The sequence below is a fragment of the Hesperophylax consimilis genome, chromosome 10 (genome assembly GCF_061612785.1).
Source record: "Hesperophylax consimilis isolate HC1 chromosome 10, BYU_Hcon_1.0, whole genome shotgun sequence".
Taxonomy (NCBI): Eukaryota; Metazoa; Arthropoda; class Insecta; order Trichoptera; family Limnephilidae; genus Hesperophylax; species Hesperophylax consimilis.
The window spans coordinates 29,656,430-29,679,990 of record NC_142845.1 but is presented as its reverse complement, the minus strand read 5'-3'; the positions used below and the strand labels follow the sequence as shown (position 1 = coordinate 29,679,990).

General features: G+C 31.8%; 1 protein-coding gene across 1 annotated transcript; it reads right to left on the bottom strand.

The window, feature by feature from the left end:
* Positions 1-240: 240 nt before the first annotated feature.
* AstCC (Allatostatin double C) lies at positions 241-23,478 on the bottom strand. Its single transcript, XM_089636226.1, has 4 exons — positions 23,184-23,478; positions 11,721-11,859; positions 2,912-3,124; positions 241-524 (listed from the first exon to the last, which is right to left on the bottom strand). Exons 2-4 carry the CDS (start codon positions 11,856-11,858, stop codon positions 426-428), a joined length of 450 nt encoding a protein of 149 aa, XP_089492352.1. The 5' UTR covers position 11,859; positions 23,184-23,478; the 3' UTR covers positions 241-425.
* Between the last annotated feature and the right edge of the window lie 83 nt (positions 23,479-23,561).

Here is a 23,561-nt window from a genome sequence, read left to right as displayed (position 1 = left end):
GAGACCCAACAAATGAAAATTTTGAAAATTATTTGAACTATTAGAACCAATTATAACATTAAAAAACTGCATGGGTATTTAGGTTTGAAGGTCATTATTGATAAAAATTAAAAAATGTTAAAATAAAACTGCAGTCTTCATTGTCAACGTTTTTACGGTAATGTTAATAAAACAAACAAACCTTAAACAGAAAAATAAATTAAAATATTTTATTATTTTAGTAAAAGAATTTTAGCTTGCAATAACACATTACATTAATGACATAATTTTATATTTCAGCTTTGTTTTGACACATTAAGCAATAAATGTAATGAATGATACTGAAAATACAGATATATTCTGCAGAAGTGTATTATTATGGCAACAGTAGCTTTAATTCCCATAAATTAATTATAGGGTGAATACATAATAATTTTGTTAGCTTTTTATTTCCGCCGGAAGCAGGTGACAGCGTTGAAAAGGCACTTCCAAACCTTTCCCTTCGGATGTACTGTAGTTCCGTAATCCCTTCGCTGCAATCCCACCTGAAACAGTTTAATTTTTACAGATTACAAAAAGTCTTAAGCTTGCCGTCCAATACAAAGTTAAGGGAAGCAAATTTAGAGACTGTGCTAGGAGAGGTTGGGTCGCTGGAGGAGCGCCGCTGAAATCGATAACTACCCAATATCAAACGTCCAATAGATATATTAATTTTAATATAAATTGGCAGTCCGCATTTACTTTTTGAAAATAAAAAGGGAGTTAATTAGTTCATGAGGTCGTTAGTTAACTAAAAACTATTATTTCTCGAAGATGGAACGGAATCAATTGATCGCGTCCTAGACGAATTGATTAATTCTATGGAACGTGTCTTTTTTTTAAATTCTTTATTTTTCTCAATTTTTACATTAATTACATACAATATTATATAAATCTATACGAAGGAACCCACTAAGGCGCAGCCTGTGCGTTGGTAATATATTTAAGTTATTATATTATTGTACCTAGAAATAAACAAACTGTGGGCATATAAAACAAAAGAAGATTACATTTTGTCTAAGCGGTTTGTATAAAAAGTGTTTACAATAGTGTATAGTGAAGTTATAAGTGTTTGGTGTAATATATGGTGAATATTTTATGGGAAACATAAATTGATACAAATTAAATAAAAAAAAGTTTCAACTGCTGTATCGAAAAGCCATAATTTAAACTCGTTTAAATATTGAGGAAGTTTAGTAATCACTTGAATATTTTTCGGTAAAAGATTAAAAGTACGAGGTCCAATGAAACTGCAGTGTGTTTGCATTTGTTTTGTGTTCGTTTGAGGAGTAAAAAATACATTATTATTTCTAATGTTGACTCTATTTTCATTTATTTCGAATTTATTTTTGTTTTTAAAGATGTATTTCATAGTTTGCAAAATAAATAGTTTACGGAGACAGAATAGTTTAGATTATTTGTATAACTCATCTGTTTAAAATGTTCTTTTCCGACTATACATAACTTTGATGATATAATTTTGAGTTATTTGTAAAGGTTTTATATGTGCATGAAGCGCACCGCCCCATCTTATTATTCCGTATATATCTTTCAATTCTAAAAGCTTAGTTAGTTTTCTCCCATGTATTAATAAGCCAGTTATTTTGATTATCGAACTTGTGCATATTGACAGTTTATTCCACACCTTGCAGGCCGCGTTAAAAGTAGCGGCTTTTGTCTTCCGAATGTCGGAATCATATCTGACAGTGCTCGCAAATATCGCTAACGGACCATATTGACACAGAGCTTTATCGATCATCGGGGCAGTGGGTCTCTAACCGAATGGGACAGGAAGAAGCTGAGAGATAAGATTAAAATAAGTGAGGATATTTATATTATAACAACACCATTTATTTCAGTGATACCGCACAAGAGTTTCATCTGCGCGGTACAAGTTGAGTCCCAACTGCTCCCAAACTTCTGGAGCCAGTGAGACAATGGTATCCCCATTAGGGTATGTTGTAAGGTTGAAGGTAGTGGAGAAAAGGAAGGTTAGGGAGTACCCGACACCAAACACGGCTAAAGCCCTTTTAAACAAAGTTTCAATTCTTAATGGTTGTCTTACACCAGGGTGATACTAAGAGTGTTTTCCACTCTGGAACCCGCCGCATCTATATTATTTTAAATGAATAAGTTGTAAAATAACACAAATTAATCAAATAAAATTTACTTATGTACTCCGGAATTTGAACCCGCTACTAGGATGGTAAAAAAAAAATCACTTCTACTCTTGAAAGAGGTGAAAAAATACTATCGTTTTACGTTTACAGATGAAACTATTTATAAAATATTTACCTATTTCTTTACAATAATAATTGTAATTTTTTGTCTACATTTAAAATCAAAACAAATTTGAGTTCATTGAACTAAATTTCACACGGAATAATGAATTAGTATTTTTGATTTTCTATGGTGTGTGAAAAATACATGTGGATATTATTTGGTCCAAGCAGGATTTGACTCGAATCCAGCAAAAAGATAGATTGCCATTCTACGCAATTTGGAGGTTTTCCAATGTATACATTACGTAGGAAATATCTATATAAATATACTTTTATACCTGATTTAATACCATAAAGACAGTGTCATCTCACATGTACATACATCATCGGCACTGAAACCCTTGAGTCTTGGCCACCTCCCAGAAAAGTCTCCACTTCTGATGTTTTCCTCTAGTTCCATATGCTCTATAACTCCGGTGTTCACCCCTTACCATCCTGCCACCTAAGCTTAGGCCTCCCAACATCACAACACTCCTTCGTCTTGCAGGCTTATTATTGTAACAATGATAATTGAACACAGCCCAAAATAGGGTCAAAATAATATGAACCAATTTTTTTTATAAATTAAATTAAAAAACCTTAAAAATTAAAAATAATTTTGGAATAAAAACCCTCGCATTAGTCCTAATCGCAGTCAGCCTGGGGCTGATGCCGTTGTCACTATCCTCCTCGACATCCATGACCCTGGCGGCAGGCGGTAAGGGCTCTGCCCTCAGCCCCCTGGCCTGCTCCACCGCTTGCTCGCTCTCCTGGTCATCCAGGAACCTCTGCAGCATCACTAGCATGCGGTCTAGCAGGAGGGCAGATCGTTTGGGCACTATCATCTAAAATCAAATAATCACTTTTACTTAAAGAACATCCTTCGTCAAAAAGTAATATTTAATACCTAAAGTATTAAAATAAAATTAAAATAAAAAAGTATTAATTATTTCAAATAAATAAAGTATTTCAACAACCTTCCGATTGAAATAAAGAAATTAAAGGATATTAACATACTTAAACTAAAACTGAAGTTACACTTTCAGAAATAATTAACTAAATAATTGCCTGTTTTCCCCTTTATTTATATTTATTATCAGTCTATACTCATCTCCACTGTATTTAGATAATAACTAATAACTCAATAATTAGTATGCAACAGATTCTATAGATATTCTATTCACATATAGATAATCCAAAAGTTTCAATTGTTCCTATTATACATTACCTATTGCATAATGTTATTCTATTTGCCTTATAATTAGTGTAACTCGCTCACCAAGCACAAGAACCATTTTCTTTGGTGAGATTGCAATTATAAATATATTTTTTAACCATTTGTACTTATATAACATCACTGTACCCACTTATATATATTAAATAAAAATAAAAAATTAACCTTTTTTAAGATCTCACTTATACTTCAACATGCAAGATGCAAAACAATAACTTATATTTCATAATATTCAATATTTTTACCACATGAGCAATATTTTTTATTCATACAAATATTCCTTACTAGAAACATAATTTGTAATTATATTTTCATTCGATTTTATTTAGTAGATAATATTTTACCCGTGTAGTTATGAACAAAGGCGTATTGTGAAGAAATAAAATCGTTCATTCAAAACTACATCTATTCATAATGTTTATATTTTTGCCCTCTTACTAATGGGCGTGTTTTAGATTATGTGCAACTGAGAAACAACCATTAATCTAGGTCAAGGCTGCCCAACCTTTTTGACAGTTGAGCAAAATTGACGATTTAAAAGTCACTGGCGGGCCACTGACTACTGACGGTTCCTATTTATGTGACCTAAGTTTTTTAATGACTTGTTTTATGCAAAAAAATAATAAACATATTGAAATTTTACTGTCGTTTATTAAAATAATTAAATAAATAGCATCTACTGCCAAATAACGAAACAACATTTTATGTAACAAAAATCTAAATCCAAGTAATTGGTACGATCAGTGTGATTTCTGACATTGTTTTTGTTTTAATAATTCTCCTATGTTAGGAGTCAGTTCAGATGTTGACAGTAGCAACAAATCAGACATATTATGTTGCCCAGTTAGAGATGTGTGATATTTATTCTTTACAAAATTAAGATTAGAAAAAAACTTTTCACAAACATACGTTGATCCAATACTACTTAAAAATTGAAACGCCAGTCTTCCTTTGGCACCAATTTCCAGAAATCTCCAAATTCTTCTGAAGAAGTTTGTGACTTTGAAAACATTTTTTCTGCAAAAAGGTTTTTAAGTGCAAAATGATTTGGCAGGTCAGTGAGTTCCAACTGGATATTGGCAGGATAACTAATTATTTCAGTCAAACTAACTGTGAAAGGATTAAAAAAAATGTTAATTTTGTTTTGTTCTTTCAAATTCCTGGAATCTGCTTTCAAACGACTGTAATAAGCATCTAATTTTAGCTTCGTACTTTATGGTGGCAATATTGAGCTTCTCTTTCAAATCTTTGAGTATGGGAAAAGGGTCAATATTTTCGTTGGCTAAACATAGTCGGAAGTGAAATTTTTTTGCCTTGATTACAAATATATATATATCTCATATTAATGAGATTTAAAATATTGAAATAATTAGTGATGTCAACAAGAAATCCAAAATTACTCAACCAGTACTTATTCTTGAGTAAATCGCTTTCCAAAGGTAATGCTCCTTTTTCTTCTAAAAATTCCAACACCTGCTCTCTCAAGATGAAGAAATATTTTAACATGTTGCCCCTTGAAAGCCATCGCACAGTGCAATACTGTTGTAACTCTTCAAATTCGCTGATTTCTTCTTCAAATAAAACACTGAATTGACGTATGTGAAGAGCTTTTGAACGTATGTAATTTATGCAGCGTACTACCGGCTCCATTATATCATTCAACTTTATGTCCTTTGCACACAACGCCTCCTGGTGGATGATGCAATGATACGAAAATATTTTTCGATCAAAGTAATTTTCAAATTGGTGGGTATTTTGAAAATACTTATAATTCGTTCACGGGCCACAATGTGGCCCGCGGGCCTGGGGTTGGGCAGCCTTGATCTAGGTTAAGGGTTGGTTGTCTATTGTGTAGGGTTTGAAACACGTTTATTATTAGTAAGGCCCGAAATCTTACATTTTATTGCTTACACTTTATACAAAATAACTATAATGTCGCCATATATATCTATGTTGTATTTAGTTGATGTGATACATGCTCATAAGAGCAGTTTATTATAACACAATTCTCAATTAGACTTGAAATATACTTTACTTTATGTTCTATATTAATTAACCTATAAGCATTTACTGCGTACCTCATCTATCTTAAGTCAGTTACTTAAGATAGCTGAGGTAATCTTCTTTTTTAATACATTTGTATATGCATTTTTTTCTTTCCAATAATGTATTACTTAAACAAGATATTAGTTTGATTTGTCATTTACTCATGTTTCTTATAATAGAAGTATCAAACGCCGAAAGGCGTTTATTAAAAATAATCCTCTAATGCAAACTTACGCTAGGAGTTAATTCCTAAATACCCTAAAAGTCGAACAACACATTGCCATGAGTTTAAATATACAGAACGGAAGCACTACTTGACTTACTTTGATCAGTGATTCCTGGCATTATTTGGAGTAAAAAAAAAACAAGTGAATTCTTGGTCTCAAGTGACATTTTGATTTTTTTTTCTACATTTTTTTTAATTCTCCTAATGAGCGAAATTATTGTCTGAATGCACAAAATTGATGTCCAAATGTAGATTTTTATCGGAAGAATAATCGAAGAATGAATGAAGAATGAAAAATATGAATTCTACCCAACAAATTTTACTGGAATTTATGTTTTTTTTCTTTCTTGTTTATTCCAGATCTCGGGGAGGGTTGTGTAATCCCACGAGCTCCATATTATACATAGAATTTATAAAGTAAATATAAAAAATATAGTAAGGTAATACATACACAGTAAACGAAAACAAAATACAATAATAATAATAATACAAAAACATAATGAGACTATAGTTTTTTAAAAAGAAAAAATATTAAAAAAAATATATATATATATATATTTGTATGTATAATTTATTTTTATTTTTTATCTATGACTTTTATCAGGATTTTACTCCATCGCATATAAATAGGTCCGTGCCAGAAGTGCAGTGCTGCCATCACAAGACCGTTTTCGCTCGTGGCTATTCGCGTTCGAAAGCTGGTGATCCGTTTTTTCATTAGGTAGTGCTCGGAATCCGGGAGCACGCCCTTCTACAAACATCTCAATGGCACTATGGCACTACAGTACCAGGACAGCCCAAAAAGTATTTGGTAGGAATTGTTGTACTGTACCTACTTCCATTATTTTTAGAGATGCTTTGTTGAAGTTGGTCCACAGCTCCGAGGTATATAGGCTCGTGCAGTATGTGTTAAAAAGTTGCCTTTTTGCCTTTGGGCTACACTTAGTAAATCGTCGAGAAATCATATTTGTTCTGATGCACAGTGATCTTCTCTGTCACTCAATATATATGTGTCCTAAGTATTTGGCCTCCGGTTTTTTAGTTATTTTTGTGCCGTTTAGACTGACGGGTAGTACTTTTGTAGGGCCTGCGCCCGACTTCAATACTAGTAACCCAGATTTAGTTGGGTTGTAGACCATGTTATGTTCAGTGGCGTATTCTTCGCATATGTTTAACAGCTTTCTCAATGTTTTAATGCTTGGAGATAAAATAACCATGTCATCTGCGTCCGCAATGTTATTTACGCAAATGTTTCCCAAGTAACAACCTACATTCGCCGAGGTGAGTTTAGTGCTTAAGTCATTCATATAGACGTTAAATAAAATTGGTGATAAGCTTCCCCCTTGTCTGACGCCGCATTCCTTATTCACTGGTACTGACATTTTATTATTCCTGATAACTTGGTTCTCTTGTTGATGATGCCAGATCGCCAGAATGTTAATTATTGAACTGGGTAAATTCTTTTCTTTTAGTTTTTCCAAAGCTGTACATGAGATACTTGGTCGAAAGCTTTACTTAGGTCTAGAAAGCAAGCATACACTGTGGTTTTTCTTGCCTTATAGTATTCGATACTTTGTTTCAAACTGAATATTGCCATATCTGTTGAAAATTTAGATTTAAAACCAAATTGGTTGTCGGACGTAAATAGTTTGGCTTCTATGTGAATTTGTAAAACTCTCTCAAATATTCTGGATATTATTGTGGCTAGAGATATCGGCCTATAGTTGGAAGCACTGGATATGTCTTCTTGTCTGGATTTAACTAACGGTACTATAATTGTACGTGAGAAGTTTCTTGGCATATACGTATGTTGAAGTATCTGTGTGAATAGCGTTGCTAGAAGCGTGTATATTTTTTCACCTGCATTTCTAACGTGTTCAATTCTCAGGCTATCATAACCGGGCGATTTTCCAGCTTTCATTCGTTTTACAGCTGTTTTGACCATATCGTTCGTAACGATTATGTTTTCGTCCTCATTTTCGCATGGTTTTTCTAAGATGGTGGGTACGTTTCTTTCCGATATTTTTGAAATGTGGGTTATGAAAATATTAGCAATCTTTTCTGCGTCCTATTCCCCTTCAATATGGGTGAATATCTGTGCTTTAGCTTTTAAGACGTTGCCTGTTTTTTGCCAAAATTCTTTAATATTGATATTTAATTTATAAGAAATGTATAACTAATTGGTATTTAATTTTAATTCATAAATAATTTTTAATAAATTTATAATGAATTCGAAATTAATTTATAATTAATTGGTAATTAAAACATAATTGATAAATAAAATAAATTGAGTTTTCAATTAATTTGTCATTAATTTAGAGGTTATTAGTTATTAATTTATAATTTTAGAATGAGTCAGTAATTAATTTATAATTACTTGACAGTTAATTTGTAATTTACTTAAAATTAATTTAGAATTAATCGGTAATTAGTATATAATTAAGTGGAAATTAATAGATAATTAATTTGTAACTAATTGATAGGAAGAATTTATGTTTAAGTTACAAAATGATTAACATTTAAATTATAATTAAGGGGTAACTAAATGAAAAGGTGTTAACAATTAATTTATAATTACACGGTAATCAGTTAATAATTTATTGGTTATTTGTTGATAATTAATTTATATTTAAATAATAATTTATAATTTATTTATTGTTAATTTACAATAAAAACTAATTTACTTTATTTTATACTTGTCAAATAAATTAATTTATAATTTATTTGTAATTAAACCATATGAGAACAATCAATTGATAATGAATGTATAATAAACAGATAATTCATTTGTAATTAATTGATCATTAATTTACTATCAATAATTGATGGTTAGCTAAAAATAACCACAGATACATTATTATGTATTGAAGCAGAATCGTGTGATGCCAATAGTCTATTCCAAATTAATATTAGTTACAATTATTTTACAAGCAATAATTATTCGCCTGAAACACTCATCCACATTGAAAATTCTCCTGATAAAAGATACATGACGCCAACGGGACTCGAACCCGTGTCCCTTCGATTTCCGGTCGACAGCTCTGACCACTGAGCTATGGCGGCTTATCTCTTACCCGCGAAATGATTCAATATATTATACTAGTGTTTCATTCAATTTAATATTAGTTAAGTTTCTACAAGAATAAGGTTAAATTAGGTGAGCGTAGATTATTTTTGAAATCGATGTTGGCGAGTAAAATAAATAAAATAAAATATACGTAGCATGGTGTCGTTTTAAAAATAACGAATGGAAGATCGTACCGCTCAGATTCTGGCTTTCCGGATTCGACACGTATCCATAAACGGAATCATATATGAAACCAATAATTATTCGTGAACAGTGAACAAAGTGCGGTTTTGAAGAAAAATGTATTCAATATTACAACTCATCTTTAGATCGAGAATATAATTTTCATACAATTATTCTCATTCGAAACTCATTTAAATATCTCGTTACGACAAAACCTCTGCCGAACAACTTCATACAACGACAGTGTCAAAGCAACAAAAAATCAGGCTATTACGGTTAACTACGCAAAAGAAAAGTAGTGTACGCTGTAAAACCTTGTTAAAACTTAATCTCTAACAGTAGCGGATCATATTCCAGCTTCCCAGACAGGGGCGGCTCGTAAATGATTTATGCACCTGCAAGAGTTAATTAACCCTCATCTTCTGAATTTCTCTCAAATTATCTTTCTAGAATCTGTTAGAACCCCCTTTGTCAGAATCCTGTAATTGTAAACCAACCTCTCATAAACTACCAACATGATATTATCTTGCATTTTGTAATATCACCGCATCACTGCACTGCAAAAATAAGTGCACTCACACAATGCTGTACAATGAAAACTACAGCTCTGCAATAAAATACTGAGAAACCTAGTTAAATCTGCGTATTTCCAGACAAAACCGTTATTCAATTAACAATAAAACTAGTAGAGTGTCTCTGTGTTATTATTAAAACAATATAAATTATTAAATAAGTTTAAAAACCTAAAATACATTATCCTGTAACCTACCGATTTTCATTTAAAAAAATTACACAATTTAGCGCATTAAATCAGTCTAGATTGTCAGTGAAAGTAATAAAATATACAATTAAGTGAGTTCTGTTGTTTTTTAATGAAAATACCTACTCAGAAACTTTTAATTTACTTCGTGTTATTGTCAACCAAATTTTTCAAAAAAATCTAATAATTTCTAATAAAATACACAATTATTGTCTCAATGAAATTAATAAAAACACAACTAATTGATTCATTTAACTACATAGTGAATCAGCAATATATGACTGCCAACTTAATACCGAAACTTTAATTATTTATTTATGCCTGAACGAATCCAATGTTCAAGCCAACTAAGATAACAAAAACTAGGTCTAACGAAAGTTCCAAAGATGACCTCATGTTAATTAAAATAATTATTTAATTCATTACACGGGTAAATTACACATGCACATCTATATAATATTGTTGGTTTATTTATTTATTAAGACATACACAGTACAGTAAGACACACTTAAGGATATTTTTCGTTATTACATAGTTGTAGTACCTATTACGTATGTCCATAAAATATCATTACGTAATTTCGCCTGAGATTGTTATAAAAAGGAAGGAAGTGTGTGGATAGATAATAATAAATGTATTGAAAACAAGAATTAAAATAAGCTCACGAATTGTAATTGACTGTTAATACATAGAAGTTTTGAAAAATGATGTGAAAATATTTTTGCAATATGTTATGCTAAGAAATTTAATAAGTTAGTTTTGTATGTTAGAATGGAATCATGAAAGATGTCTAAATGTAGTAATTTTTCGTATTGGGTGTAAGTTGTGATTGCGCGAGTAATTACTGAGTTGTTTGCTGCATTGGTATTGTTGGCTTCAATATGAAAAAGTGTAGTGTGCCTGGTACGCCTCGTTGGAACATTTAAACCGATGACGGATAGCAATTCGGGACTATCGATTATATTATTTAGCAGATTATGTAGAAACAACAGGTCTGACAATGTGCGTCTTTTTTGTAAAGTTAACACATATTATTTGTAGTTTTGTTGTATTTCTTGAGAAAATGTTTCGAAAATGTATTCTGTATACTTTCTATTAAACTGTGTATACCTTATATTGAGGATTCCATATTGTGGAAGCATACTCCAGTGGACTTCTGACCATTGAACAAAACAACTTTTCTAGAGTCTTAGCACTTTTGAAAACTTTGTATATTCTTAATACGAAACCTAGAATTCTATAGGATTTTTCGATATTAGACGTTTACGTACACTCAATGAATAATTAATTCATTATTAGATCGATTGTGCGACTTGTAAGAAATATATTTCACGATTTATTTTCTGATAAGATTCAATTGTGTTTATGTAATATATTATATTTTGTTATATACATATACATATTAAATTATATTATAATATTTAATGCATAAATGGTAACCACATAGTCGACGCAAACTCGTAGTTTATGCATGTGCAAAGTATAGTCACCTGTAATTTGAGGGGAAAATAAATTATTATATTTCAATAAAACGTCAATTTAACAGCTTTTTTAATTTCATATTTTCTTAACTTTATATCTATTTTAATGGCACATGGGCACATGTTGTGTTTAAAATAAATAAATCAAATTGAATCAATACGGTGCGCACACTTGCATCCCAAATTGAGTTTATTCTTGTTTAAAATTTAAAAAATATATAATTAGAGTTAAGCTCACAAGAAGGAAATCTGTAATTGGTTTTATTTTAATTTCCCAAGCATAAATTAATTAAAGTGAAAATTGAAAGACATAATTCACTGTAAATTTCGTGTTTTTTTATATTCAAACCACCTCTACGTTTTTAACCTCAAACATGTTACATTTGTATGAGTTACGTCACTTCTGTGCTGACCGACTCAAATATGAAAACACAATATTCTTACCGGATATTCATCATAGTTGATTTTGATTTCACTAGACTCTAAGTCTCCACTATCGTGGGGGTTATCTTGAGCTGCAGATGCGTTGAACGAACTCAAATTCAGGAGCAGAAGAGACAGTATCACCACGGAAATTGACATCCTGGAAAAAAAATAAGGAACGTTTAGGGGGAAGTTTTCAAAGTTAGCTTTGTGGAAAAATAAAACGGGCCAATTTCGAGTGTTAACAGTTCTATACGATTTTGAATATGATGGTGTCACAATCTCTCTACAATCCTCCCCAATGGCGCTGAGAATGAGTTTCTGTAGTTTTTCTGCAGTTCACCTTGTCAGTTCTCACAACTATTTGTGAGAATGGAGACAGTAGTACAATATATTAATTATTATTTTGGTAAACTAATGTTTTAAGACAAGGTTTTTTTATGCATAGCATAAAGGGTAACAATTATTTTTACAAGCAATAATTATTCGCCTGAAACACTCATCCACATTGAAAAATCTCCTGATAAAAGATACATGACGCCAACGGGACTCGAACCCGTGTCCCTTCGATTTCCGGTCGACAGCTCTTATAAAAAAACCTTGTCTTAAAACATTAGTTTACCAAAATAATAATTAATATTTGACAAGTTCAAGTATTTCACCTAAACATGTAGACAATTTGTCTCGACGCCATCTAGTGAGAGAGTTAGCACTTACAATGCCTTTCTCATATAAAATAAAGTTGGTTGTTTTCAGGTGAAAAAATGTAACAAGCAGTAATTGTTGAATGAAACACTAGTATATATTGAATAATTTCGCGGGTAAGAGATAAGCCGCCATAGCTCAGTGGTCAGAGCTGTCGACCGGAAATCGAAGGGACACGGGTTCGAGTCCCGTTGGCGTCATGTATCTTTTATCAGGAGAATTTTCAATGTGGATGAGTGTTTCAGGCGAATAATTATTGCTTGTAAAAATAATTGTTACAATATATTTGTTACGTGGGGCGGGGGGCCGGGTGTTTCGAAGGGTACTAATAGTATGGGATAATATTTGCCGAAGGCAACGTCACCAGAAGTACCCGTGAACTTTATTACGAAAGTCGTAATGCGCCAAAATTCAGAGGGATATCCAGAATTATGTTGACGGGAGCTTCTCGTACGCCACCTTCTAAAGGTAGGAGCATGAGTGTCTATTCAAGGCTCATGAGCACTGTTGAATTTGCGATCCTTGATTACAAAGATGGTAGGCTAGGTACTGGTAGTAAAAATCAAACCAGCAAATTTCTTTTAGAAACAATACACAATGTATTCACTATATCTAGGTACAAATTAAAAATTATTCACTTATTACAAAACCAATCATTCAGTTCATGACTCACCCCATTGTGTGAGATTTAGTTTAATATTAAACTAAGGACGTATTGTTTCACGGAGTTTGAACAATTCATCAAATTGCAAATTTGATTTGCAAGTTATGTAAGGTTCTATTTAAGTTCTATTATTATATAATTACTGTCCATTTGTTTCACAAAAATGATATCACAACAGAACTTGAATAGAACCTTCACAGAACATACAAATCAACTTTGAAATTTGACGAACTATTTTAATGCTGTAAAACAACCCGTCCTTATAATTATTGATTAACTAATCGCTTATAGATGGAGCCAAATTAAGTTATGATTCAAAATATTAAGGTTAAACGTGACGCTCTTCATATTCTACGCGTTCATAGATGGCATTAATTAATTTATTTTATTGTTTTACAATATTAAGACAAATTATTTGTTTGCGCCCGTTCACATGTAATATGAACATGATTAAATACTTTTGCCCGTAAAAATCAATTCTTTCAAGAAAGACATACAATATTGTATCGATGATACAATCCAAAAATTGTATGTGTGTGGCTTTCTTGAAAGAATTGATTTTCACAGGCAAAAGTATTTATTCATATTCGTATTGCGTATGTACGGGCGCAAACAAATAATTTATCTTAATATTGTAAATCAATACCTTGTAAAAAGCGTATTTTAATAAAATACATTAACTAGTGCCATCTAAATTAATTCATAGGAACGAGTAGAATATAACGGAATATGAATAAAAATAAAGAGTTTTGTCCGTATAAAAACTCATTTCTTTGAAGAAAGGTTTTCAAATGTAATATTAAATTGAATCACCGACACAATATTGTATCCGTACGCCTTTCTTGATAGTTTTTATACAGACTTATAATTAAATTGTAGATAATTTTTATTCTTTATTTTAGCCCTTGAAGCAGGTAAGATGCCAAAAATGTACTAGCAAGTGATACTTATTAATTTTATTAAATACAAATATAAAACAACAATAATTATCAAAAAAAATTTATTAAATAGTGATTGCAAAACAATATGGAAAAAGGTAGAATACATAATAACTTTAAATTATTTTACTTATTATTATCTTCTTAATTTACTTGTATTTTCTTATTATTAATACTTACCTGTTTTGTTTAATTTGCATTTACTTATTGTTATTTTTGTTAAGATTTATTCTTACTGTCCCTCTTGTCATTCTCAGTATTTTCACCCTGGTATTGTAGCTGATAAGCCACCACAGGTACTATTTTATTTATTTTTATTTTATTTTATTCAGGAAACAAACAGTCATTTATATATTTAGAATTAACAGAAATTATTTAAAATATTAGGCCAATAATGTTCCATTAATTCTAGTCGTTGATTCAATATTTGCACCTATACAATATATTTATAAATGACAAAGAAATATAAAAAAAAACATTAAAAAGAATAACAAAATGTTATAAAACAATTAAAAACAGTAAGTAGCAATACAGTTTTTGCATGATTATAATAAAAACAATAAAATAAACTAAGATGGTAGGATTATTTCACAAAATAAAAAATTAAGTTTTCAGTTTAGTAAGTTGCATTTTATATGTTTACAAGTTACACTTGAGGCATTGTGAGTTTTACAGATACGTCCTATTAAAGAGTACTTTGTAATACCTCCGTGGTTGAGAGATCAAGCTCTCGACTAGCAAGCTGGAGGTTGCGGGTTCAAATCTCGGCGTGCGCAAGTCAATTTTACTTGTCTTATTTCACAAATTACATATTTAAAATAATATAAAGTATATTATTGGCAAGTTCCGGAACGAAAGGTACACTCAGTATCGCCCTAGTGTAAGACCACCATTCAGAATTGAAACGTTGCTTGAAACGGCTTCGGCCGTGTTTGGAGACCAGATCTGAATAGCCTAATACTTCCCCACTCTCCTCTTCTCCATATCCTTCCCCTCCCTACAACCATCAGCCTCACAAATCGGGGATGCCATGGTCTCACTGGCTCCAGACGTGATAGCTGGAACAGGGCGGTTTCACATAAAAAATATATAGTCTACAAGAGAATTCTATCATTCCAAACTATAAACGTACTGTTCAGCTGTAATTTTAGTTTAAATAACTGTATTTAGTGTTAATTTTTATAATAATTTTGTAGGTTTATATTTTGAATGTTATATTAAGTTTGTATGTATTTTTTTTTATTTCTATAAATGTAAAGTTGCGCATCTCGACACAGAAATGCCATAATGCGATGATCTGCTTATGATTTTAATCTATTGCACCATTTATTTGAAACGTGTTATTATCAAGACGAGACCATACCCTTAAGTAAAATTGTAATTTAAGGACGTTAAGTAAAGAAGTCATGCACGAAAGTATGCGATGCGCGGCCCTGGTATATTGGGCAGACCTGCGGTTGAATTCGCCCTAGCAAATCTCTTAAAGAAAGTGGGATATAAGTGATGAAGTAGTGTACAAAACATTATTCGGCGCGACCCGGCGTAATGGACGGACCTACGGTCGCATTTGCCTAGGCAGGCCTAAAAAATTGATCTTTCCGCGTGGTTTATTTTAATTATATATGATGAACGTATTAATAAATCTTAGATGTTTCTAGAAGAATCACTCGGAAAGTTACTAATTCATCGTCTAGAAAAATAAAATCTGGTGCTTATCTCTAATTTTAACGTTTTTCATAAAATCTTCAATAGTAAGGTAGTAGTGAGCAAAAGGTTAGGTAGTAGCGATTTTCACATATGTTGTTAAGATTGGGACTCTAAAGAAAAAAAAAGTTTTCGACCTTGGGGGGGTCGAGCTCGACCCGCCATTTTGGATTGAAGGTGCCAAAATTTGGTTTTTTCAAAATAATTATGAAGTGGTTGATTGTACAACCAAATTTTTGAGGAAAAACTTAAAGACAACTAAATTACCTACATTTTTTGTCGTAAGTTTTTTTTGTAAGTCTAATAGGTAACGAGTTACAGTGGTTGAAAAAAGAAAATTTTGACAAAAAATTGTAAAACTCCGGTTTTCTTGATAAATTTTGTACGAACATATTACACAATATCATTTTAACATATTTCTACGTTACAATATACTTATATAGCATCATCCGTGTGCTCGATGACGTTGATTTGCTATAGTGGGATCCTAGTCTATAGCTGACTTGGCAACACTGATTGAGTCCTGGTTACAGGACGTTGCCTGGATGCTCATGTCTGCATATGTTCTTTTCGATGAAACAATGCCAGTTCAAGTTTCACAAGAACGATTTTTAGCCAATGAAAATAACAATTTATACAGGATGATTTTACAGCTAAGCAGGCTGAAGAAGATGCTGATGAGTTGATTGTCAATACTGCGATTTCCTTGTGTTCATCATATGACGCTGTTTTCATTATTGCCGAAGACGTTGATCTCCTAGTTCTGCTGACATCATTAGCACCACCCAAAAGTAGTATATATCTTCGCGAACCCGGGAGAGGCAAAACTTTTGAAAGACTGCATTCCGCGAATAGTGTGAAATACAAAGAGGCGGCTGAGAATATTCTGTTTCTTCATGCCTTTAGCGGCTGCGATACAACATCGTCCTTCTTCAACCAAGGAAAAACAAAATTTTGTTCGCTTGTGCAAAACGACACAAGACTCAATGCCATGATAGGAATCTTCAAACAACATGATGCAACACCAGAAGACATAGCAGTTGCAGGAACACGCTTTCTTGTTGCTTTGTACGGGGGTTACATGGATAAGGAAACCTTGGAAGAAGTCCGCTACAAACGTTTCGCAAAGTCGACAGCAAAAATCAAATTCAATCTTGCCTCTTTGCCACCAACGAACCACGCTGCACGGTACCATGCATTTAGAACGTACCATCAAGTCCAAAAATGGTATGGAATCCAAAAAAATCCAGAAAACTGGGGCTGGAAACGTGACACCAACGGGCTTGTTCCAGTAAGAATGACAAAGAAACCAGCACCCGAGACTTTATTAAAATTTATTTCATGCAATTGTAAAAAAGGATGCGGCGTTGCATGTAGCTGCAGGAAAGCTGGATTGAAGTGTTCTATTGTATGTGGGTGCTGTAATGGTCAAACATGCCGAAATTCGCCAGAGGTTCACATCGATGTCGAGGACGAAGAAGAAGAGATTTTGTCAATGGAAGCCCAGAATCTCAGTATCACAGGCAATGAGTTAAATGATGACATTGATGACGAAGACTGTTATTAAGTAACATAATTTATAGTAACATAATTCATAGTAATGTAACATAATTTCGAAATCTACCATCGCTGGTATATCTGTGGGGTAGACCTACTGGGGATACCACAATAAAAAAAATGCGCCATGTTCTCTACCTCATGGTGGTGTGGAAATGAGTTAACAAAATCTGATAGTATTATTGTCCCAGCGTCTGGACGATGTAGGCCCTCTGATTGGTCAAATTAAAATTGTCTGTTTCGGGTAACTTGAATATTAAGACACGATTCCATACTAAAATAGGATCGCCTCATAATAATACGAGATTTCTTCAAAAGCATCGTTTCTGCTCATATAATTTTTGGATAATATCGAAGAAAATATGTTTTAGAAAGTTCATAATCCATTGGATTAATTACATTACAATGAAAATTCTCCACAGTTACGTGATTATGTTTGACGTTTATAAAAATTCACGCGTTTCTTCAAGATGGCCGACAGAGCGCACCTCTGGCGGTTTAAAAACGAACCAAATGCCTGGCGCGAATATTTAAATATGCAGCTCACAATACTTGACTACTTACCATTAACAAGCGTTTTATAAGAAGATTTCTTCTGGGAGCTTATCACTTTGTAATGGCATTTATCATTATTATTTTTTTTCTTATTAATTATATCTGATTTATATTGGCATGTTTTCTAATTTCTGAAATTTCAAAATTATTTATTTACGATGCTTTATATCCTGAGTGAAGTATTTTAAGACCTGAATTTTTATCGAAAGTGTGATCATTATTCAAAAGATTATTTGCAAACTCAGATTCAATATTTCCATTTATAGCCCTCCGATATTCTTTAGTTCTGACTTCAAAGTTTCTATTGGTTCTACCTTTGTAAAAGAAATTACAATCATCTTAATTGAGTTTTTAAACTCCTGATTTTTTTGTTTGAATTTTGCTATCTTTATTATTAAGAATATATTTCTTCATTGTGTAAAACGCCAGTTGAATGGTACCAGGATTGTTTATATATATATAATTTTAGAAGTATCGTTATCCACAAACAGAATTCTACGCCATTGTTTATTTCTATCTTTAGAAAGACCGTTTGAAGAGAATGTGTTTAATTTTTTTATTTATTAGGTATTTCAACTATCAATTTATTAGAATAACCGTTATTAAAACTATTTGTCTTATGAATATATTGTTTTATGGTTATATGCTATTTGTTTTTTTCAGGTCTTAAAATACTTCACTATAAATAATTAAGAAATTTTAGAAATGAGGAAACATATTAATATAAAAGCAGATATAATTAACAAGAATTTTTTTACTAACTCTCTTTTAAATATTTTCCCACTCAACTGGTCTTTCCCGTCTAACGATATTGTAATTCCTAATTATTATAAACCCAGCCTACTCTTACCCCTCCCCCCTCCTTCCACTTCTTCTTTCCCAATTGCAATCTATATTTAATTTTTGACTTCGGTGTATATAAAATAAAAGGTAAACATTATATTTATTTATTTATTGGACAATTTGCATAGCGCCGCTTTTGTGAGATATCACCTCAGGGGCGCTATATTGTAATAATCTACCTTTATATATAGATTTTTACTCTCCTGATGAAGGTGTATATGTAATCTAGCTTTAAACTTTATTAGATACAGTAACAGTTGAAGGTAAAGAATTACCACCAGTTGGAGTAAAATTAACACCTTTTAATTAAACCGACTGCTAATGTCATCGCACAATTACCCTCCTTTTATTCATAAACACGGGTACAATTAATCGATATGTAATAATCTATTATTTAAGTCAACTTTGTTAAAACTATCTTTAATTGTGACAAACTAAACGATATTGATTCAACTTATAGACATTGACGGTTGTAACACGTATTCAAGCACTGCAAGTCTCATATGAGCTAATTATATTAGGTACGATAACAGTTAATATCAGTTGTAGACATGTAGTCAATAATAGTGTTTCATTTGAAATAATCCATCACAAATACGTAAAATTTCATTTACTCAAACAACTGTCATTCTTATTATACGTAAATTTAGCATGTTATTATTAATTAACTCCTTCCTGTTCCGTGTTTTAACAATAATAATACTCACTCTCTCTCTGTGAATGTTTTAATATCTATCTATTAAATGTAACTGTTGTTAATATCACTTAAAATGGGCGAAGCCCAACGAAGAGCCGCCCGCAGGGCCTAGCAGAAAAAAACCCGCGGAGCGGGTTTTTAACTGCTAGTTATTATAATTATGTAATGAATAACCCGAAATAATTTAATTAAATTAAAGATTAATTTCTTTAAATCAAAGAAATATACATGCATCTATGTTTTATGTGTGTATGGGTGTGTGTGTGTGTGTGTGTGTGTGTGTAAGGGTGTGTGTGTGTATATATTTGTAAATTAAAAAAAAATAGAAACTTCTGTAAAAAAAAAACTAATCACATTGATCTCTATAGATACTTTTAACAAGTTTAAAAAATATATTTTAAACACCACTGTTTTATCCTTACACTAAAATACCCACGCTAAGGCTTCTCCTTTGTGGGATTTTTTTGTTACTCTTTCATTCTATATTACTATGTATGTACCTGAATTGTATATGTATCAAAAATTTTGTTATTAAAAAAAATAAAAAAAAATTACAAAGTTGGTAATTTCATCATTTTTTAGAAAAATATTCACATTTCCGCCACTGTAACTCGTTACCTATTATACTTACAAAAAAAAACTTACCACAAAAAATGTAGGTAATTTAGTTGCCTTCAAAAATTTGGTTGTAAAATCAACCACTTAATAATTATTTTGAAAAAACCAAATTTTGGCACCTTCAATCCAAGATGGCGGGTCGAGCTCGACCCCCCCAAGGTCGAAAACTTTTTTTTTCCTTAGAGTCCCAATCTTAACAACATATATCAAAATCGCTACTACCTAACCTTTTGCAAGGTAAAACTCCCCACTGACTGGACTATAGTGTTCGATCGCTCTAAAATGTATATATATAAATTTATATATTACGAATTCGTCGGAATTAATTTAAATGAACCTCCGTTTTCAAAGACTTAGGCCATATTGGAATAATTGGAGGTACAAAAGTGAAAAATTTTTTAGCTCCATATCTCATCCAAATAACATACATCATTCACAAAAAAAACGGCGCTATACAAATCAGCCAAATATTATTATCATTGTAAACAATATATTATTAGCATCTGTGCTGATGACACATTGATTTGGTACAAAACTGTAGAACTTCATCACATCAGCTAGAAACATAGCATATAGAAGAAAACTAGAAGTGACCATTTAGCACCCAGTTTGTCTCTCTAACACTTGCCTAAAATTGTATACGGCCATCCCATTCGAATGTCTTAATCATGGTGAAACCATGGAGCTGCAATTAGAGGCGCAACTGAACTTATTCCACTATTAAAACTAGTAGAACGAGTTATAACCTTATCGGGTTGTTAAAAATGTCTACATCATTATTGTAGAGTGTTTTAATATTTAAAGTTTACGAAGGAGAGTAATTTCCTGTATTTGTGTGATAGGCTTTATATGGAAAATGTATTTCATCATCCTTGTTGATTTTATTGAAGGTGGTATAAAATTGTCGGTGTATCAACAGATTCACGCATGATTAATCCAATTTTTATATGAGTTATAGTTACTACCTCCAGAATCGAAACGAGACATTAATAGCCAACACTTCCCAACCCCACTCGCTTACCTTGCTTAAGTCGCATATAACCCAAGTGGTTGAGTGGTGACGATCCTTGCCAACCAATCCAGAGTTACGGAGTCACGGGTGCATATCCTGGCGTCCGCAAGTTAATTTTAATTGATTATTTAGTGATTTTTTAGTTTTTAATTTAATTAGTTTTTAAGTGCTTTTACATATGAATAGTAAAAATTATTCAGGACATATTTACTATACACAAACTAAACAGCCTCGGTAACAATCTTTGGTATTGGTTAAATGAAAGACTGACGATGTCCACTGACTCGGTATAATTATTTGCCTCTACAAAATTCTCGGCAAGGAGGAGTACATATGGTAGTGAGTTCCATAATTTCTGCACTGAAATAAATCCCGAACTCTTGAACTACGTATTGGAAACCAAAAGCTTATCATTGCAAGCAAACTATCAATTGCATCAATTAGATGTTTATATAGAAACAACAAGTAAGTGAAGATCCATTTATTCGATAAGCCGTTTTTGGTGACCAGATCTGAATATCCAGGTACCTTCCCACCCTCATCCATAGTCATGATGCCGTAGTCTCACTGGCTCCAGAGGGTTGGGAGCAGTTGGGATTCGTGTGGGGTACTTACATAAAAAAACATATTTCCAACAATTTACCAATTCTATGATTGCAAAATTATTTTTTTCGTTTTATAATTTTACTTTTATTTCACACTATGTACAAGTGTACACTAAGTGCATAAATGAAATTTCTCCCTTTAAAAAAAAATAATTTCAGTTTGAAATGTATCGGGTATCAACGGTTATAATTTGACAATTTGTGTTAATTTTTAATTGGAAGAACAAATAGATACGCCTTTGAGCTCTATCATGGAGGAAAATGTACATTACTATTTTTAAAGTACAGGTAAATCATTTTAGGGTACAGGTAAATCATTTTATAGTACGGGTAAATCATTTTAAAGTACAGGTAAATCTTTTCAAAGTACAGGCAAATCATTTTAAAGTACGGGTAAATCATTTTAAAGTACAGGTAAATCATTTTAAGTACAGGTAAATTTATCTTTATTTATTTAAAGCCTAGAGGGCTTTTACATGGTTGGTGGTATAATTTTAATTTGACAGATACTTTGAAAAATACAAAATAAGAATAAAATTACATTTGATAAAAGCTATGCAACAATTCATACAAACACAAGAAACAAAAACAGAAAATTACAGCTATTTGTAGGTTTACATGATGTGTTTAGGAGTATTGTTGAAATAAATGTTTTAAATGATCCATAAAACTTGTCAAGTTGGTATTGAATATGTCAACATCACCCAAGTAATGATTTTCCATGGTGTGAAGTCGTTGTATCGGAGAGTAGGCAATGTATTTACGCTTATGTATGTAATATATACATAATATAATAAATAATATCATAATATTAATACATACATACATGGATAAAATCAATTATGGGGTTTTACTAAGGTTTACGACATATAGTTTGGATTACCCGCATGCAGTCCCCTCTTACCCCGCAAATGCCTGAAGATACTTGGTGCGTAGAACGTTTATTAATTACTTTTTATTAAAATAATTCCTTATTTATGGATAAATTTTTCTAAATAAATTAATAAAAAATCAACCCATAAAGAACGAAGTTTTTAAAATATAATACATCTGTACACCTTTTTTGACTGAGGATTCAACCATATTCTCCAGGGACTGGCTCACTCTGAATTTTTTAAATGTATTTTGAAACTTCAATTTAAAAATGTTCTAACCGAGGATTAAACCTTCCTCCACAAATACTGGAATCAAACGCCCTATCAACTGAGCTAAATCCTGATTGGGTAGGACCGACATTAATTTCGTATGTTAACTGCTGTAAAGTCATCCAATATCGGAGAAATGTGGATAAGTACGTGTGTATAAGCGTGATTGATATAATGCATTGTCATTGACAACGAGTCTATCTGGCGAGTTTCAGCTCGATCTGATGTCGGGAAGTTAGTTAATTTCCACTTCCAAGATTTGCATTAATTAATTACCGAAATCAAACGTGAAATTCAAATGGATGTATGCATTTAAAAATATAAACAATTGTAATTTTTTATCAAACTTGTACACCAATCCACAAGCAAGGGTCTCTTTAAAATGATTTACCTGTACGTACTTAGTAGTAGAACACAAAACATAATAATATATTTATTTACCTGCTTCGCAACGTTAACCTATAGTTAATTCTTCAACTTTGCACTATTGACTTAATATGAAATTAACGACAGTATATATTTATTTAACACGTGAGGGAATTTTATTTCAATTACACAAACTTTCACAATGATTTATTGAAATCAATCAGAGCGTTTCTAAACTATAAGGTACTGTAATGAAGTAAAGACACTTGAAAGATTATCAAGTAAATTAATAACTATTCAATAACGTTATTTATTTATTAAGTATTAATAATGTAGGCTTTTACAGAATCGTAGAGGCTGTATGCTACGCCGAGTCTTGGGAGCAATTAAACGTCGTTGGAAGAAGGCTGCATTTATATTCTCGTAGCTGACCGCCGCGACGCCGACGCTTGC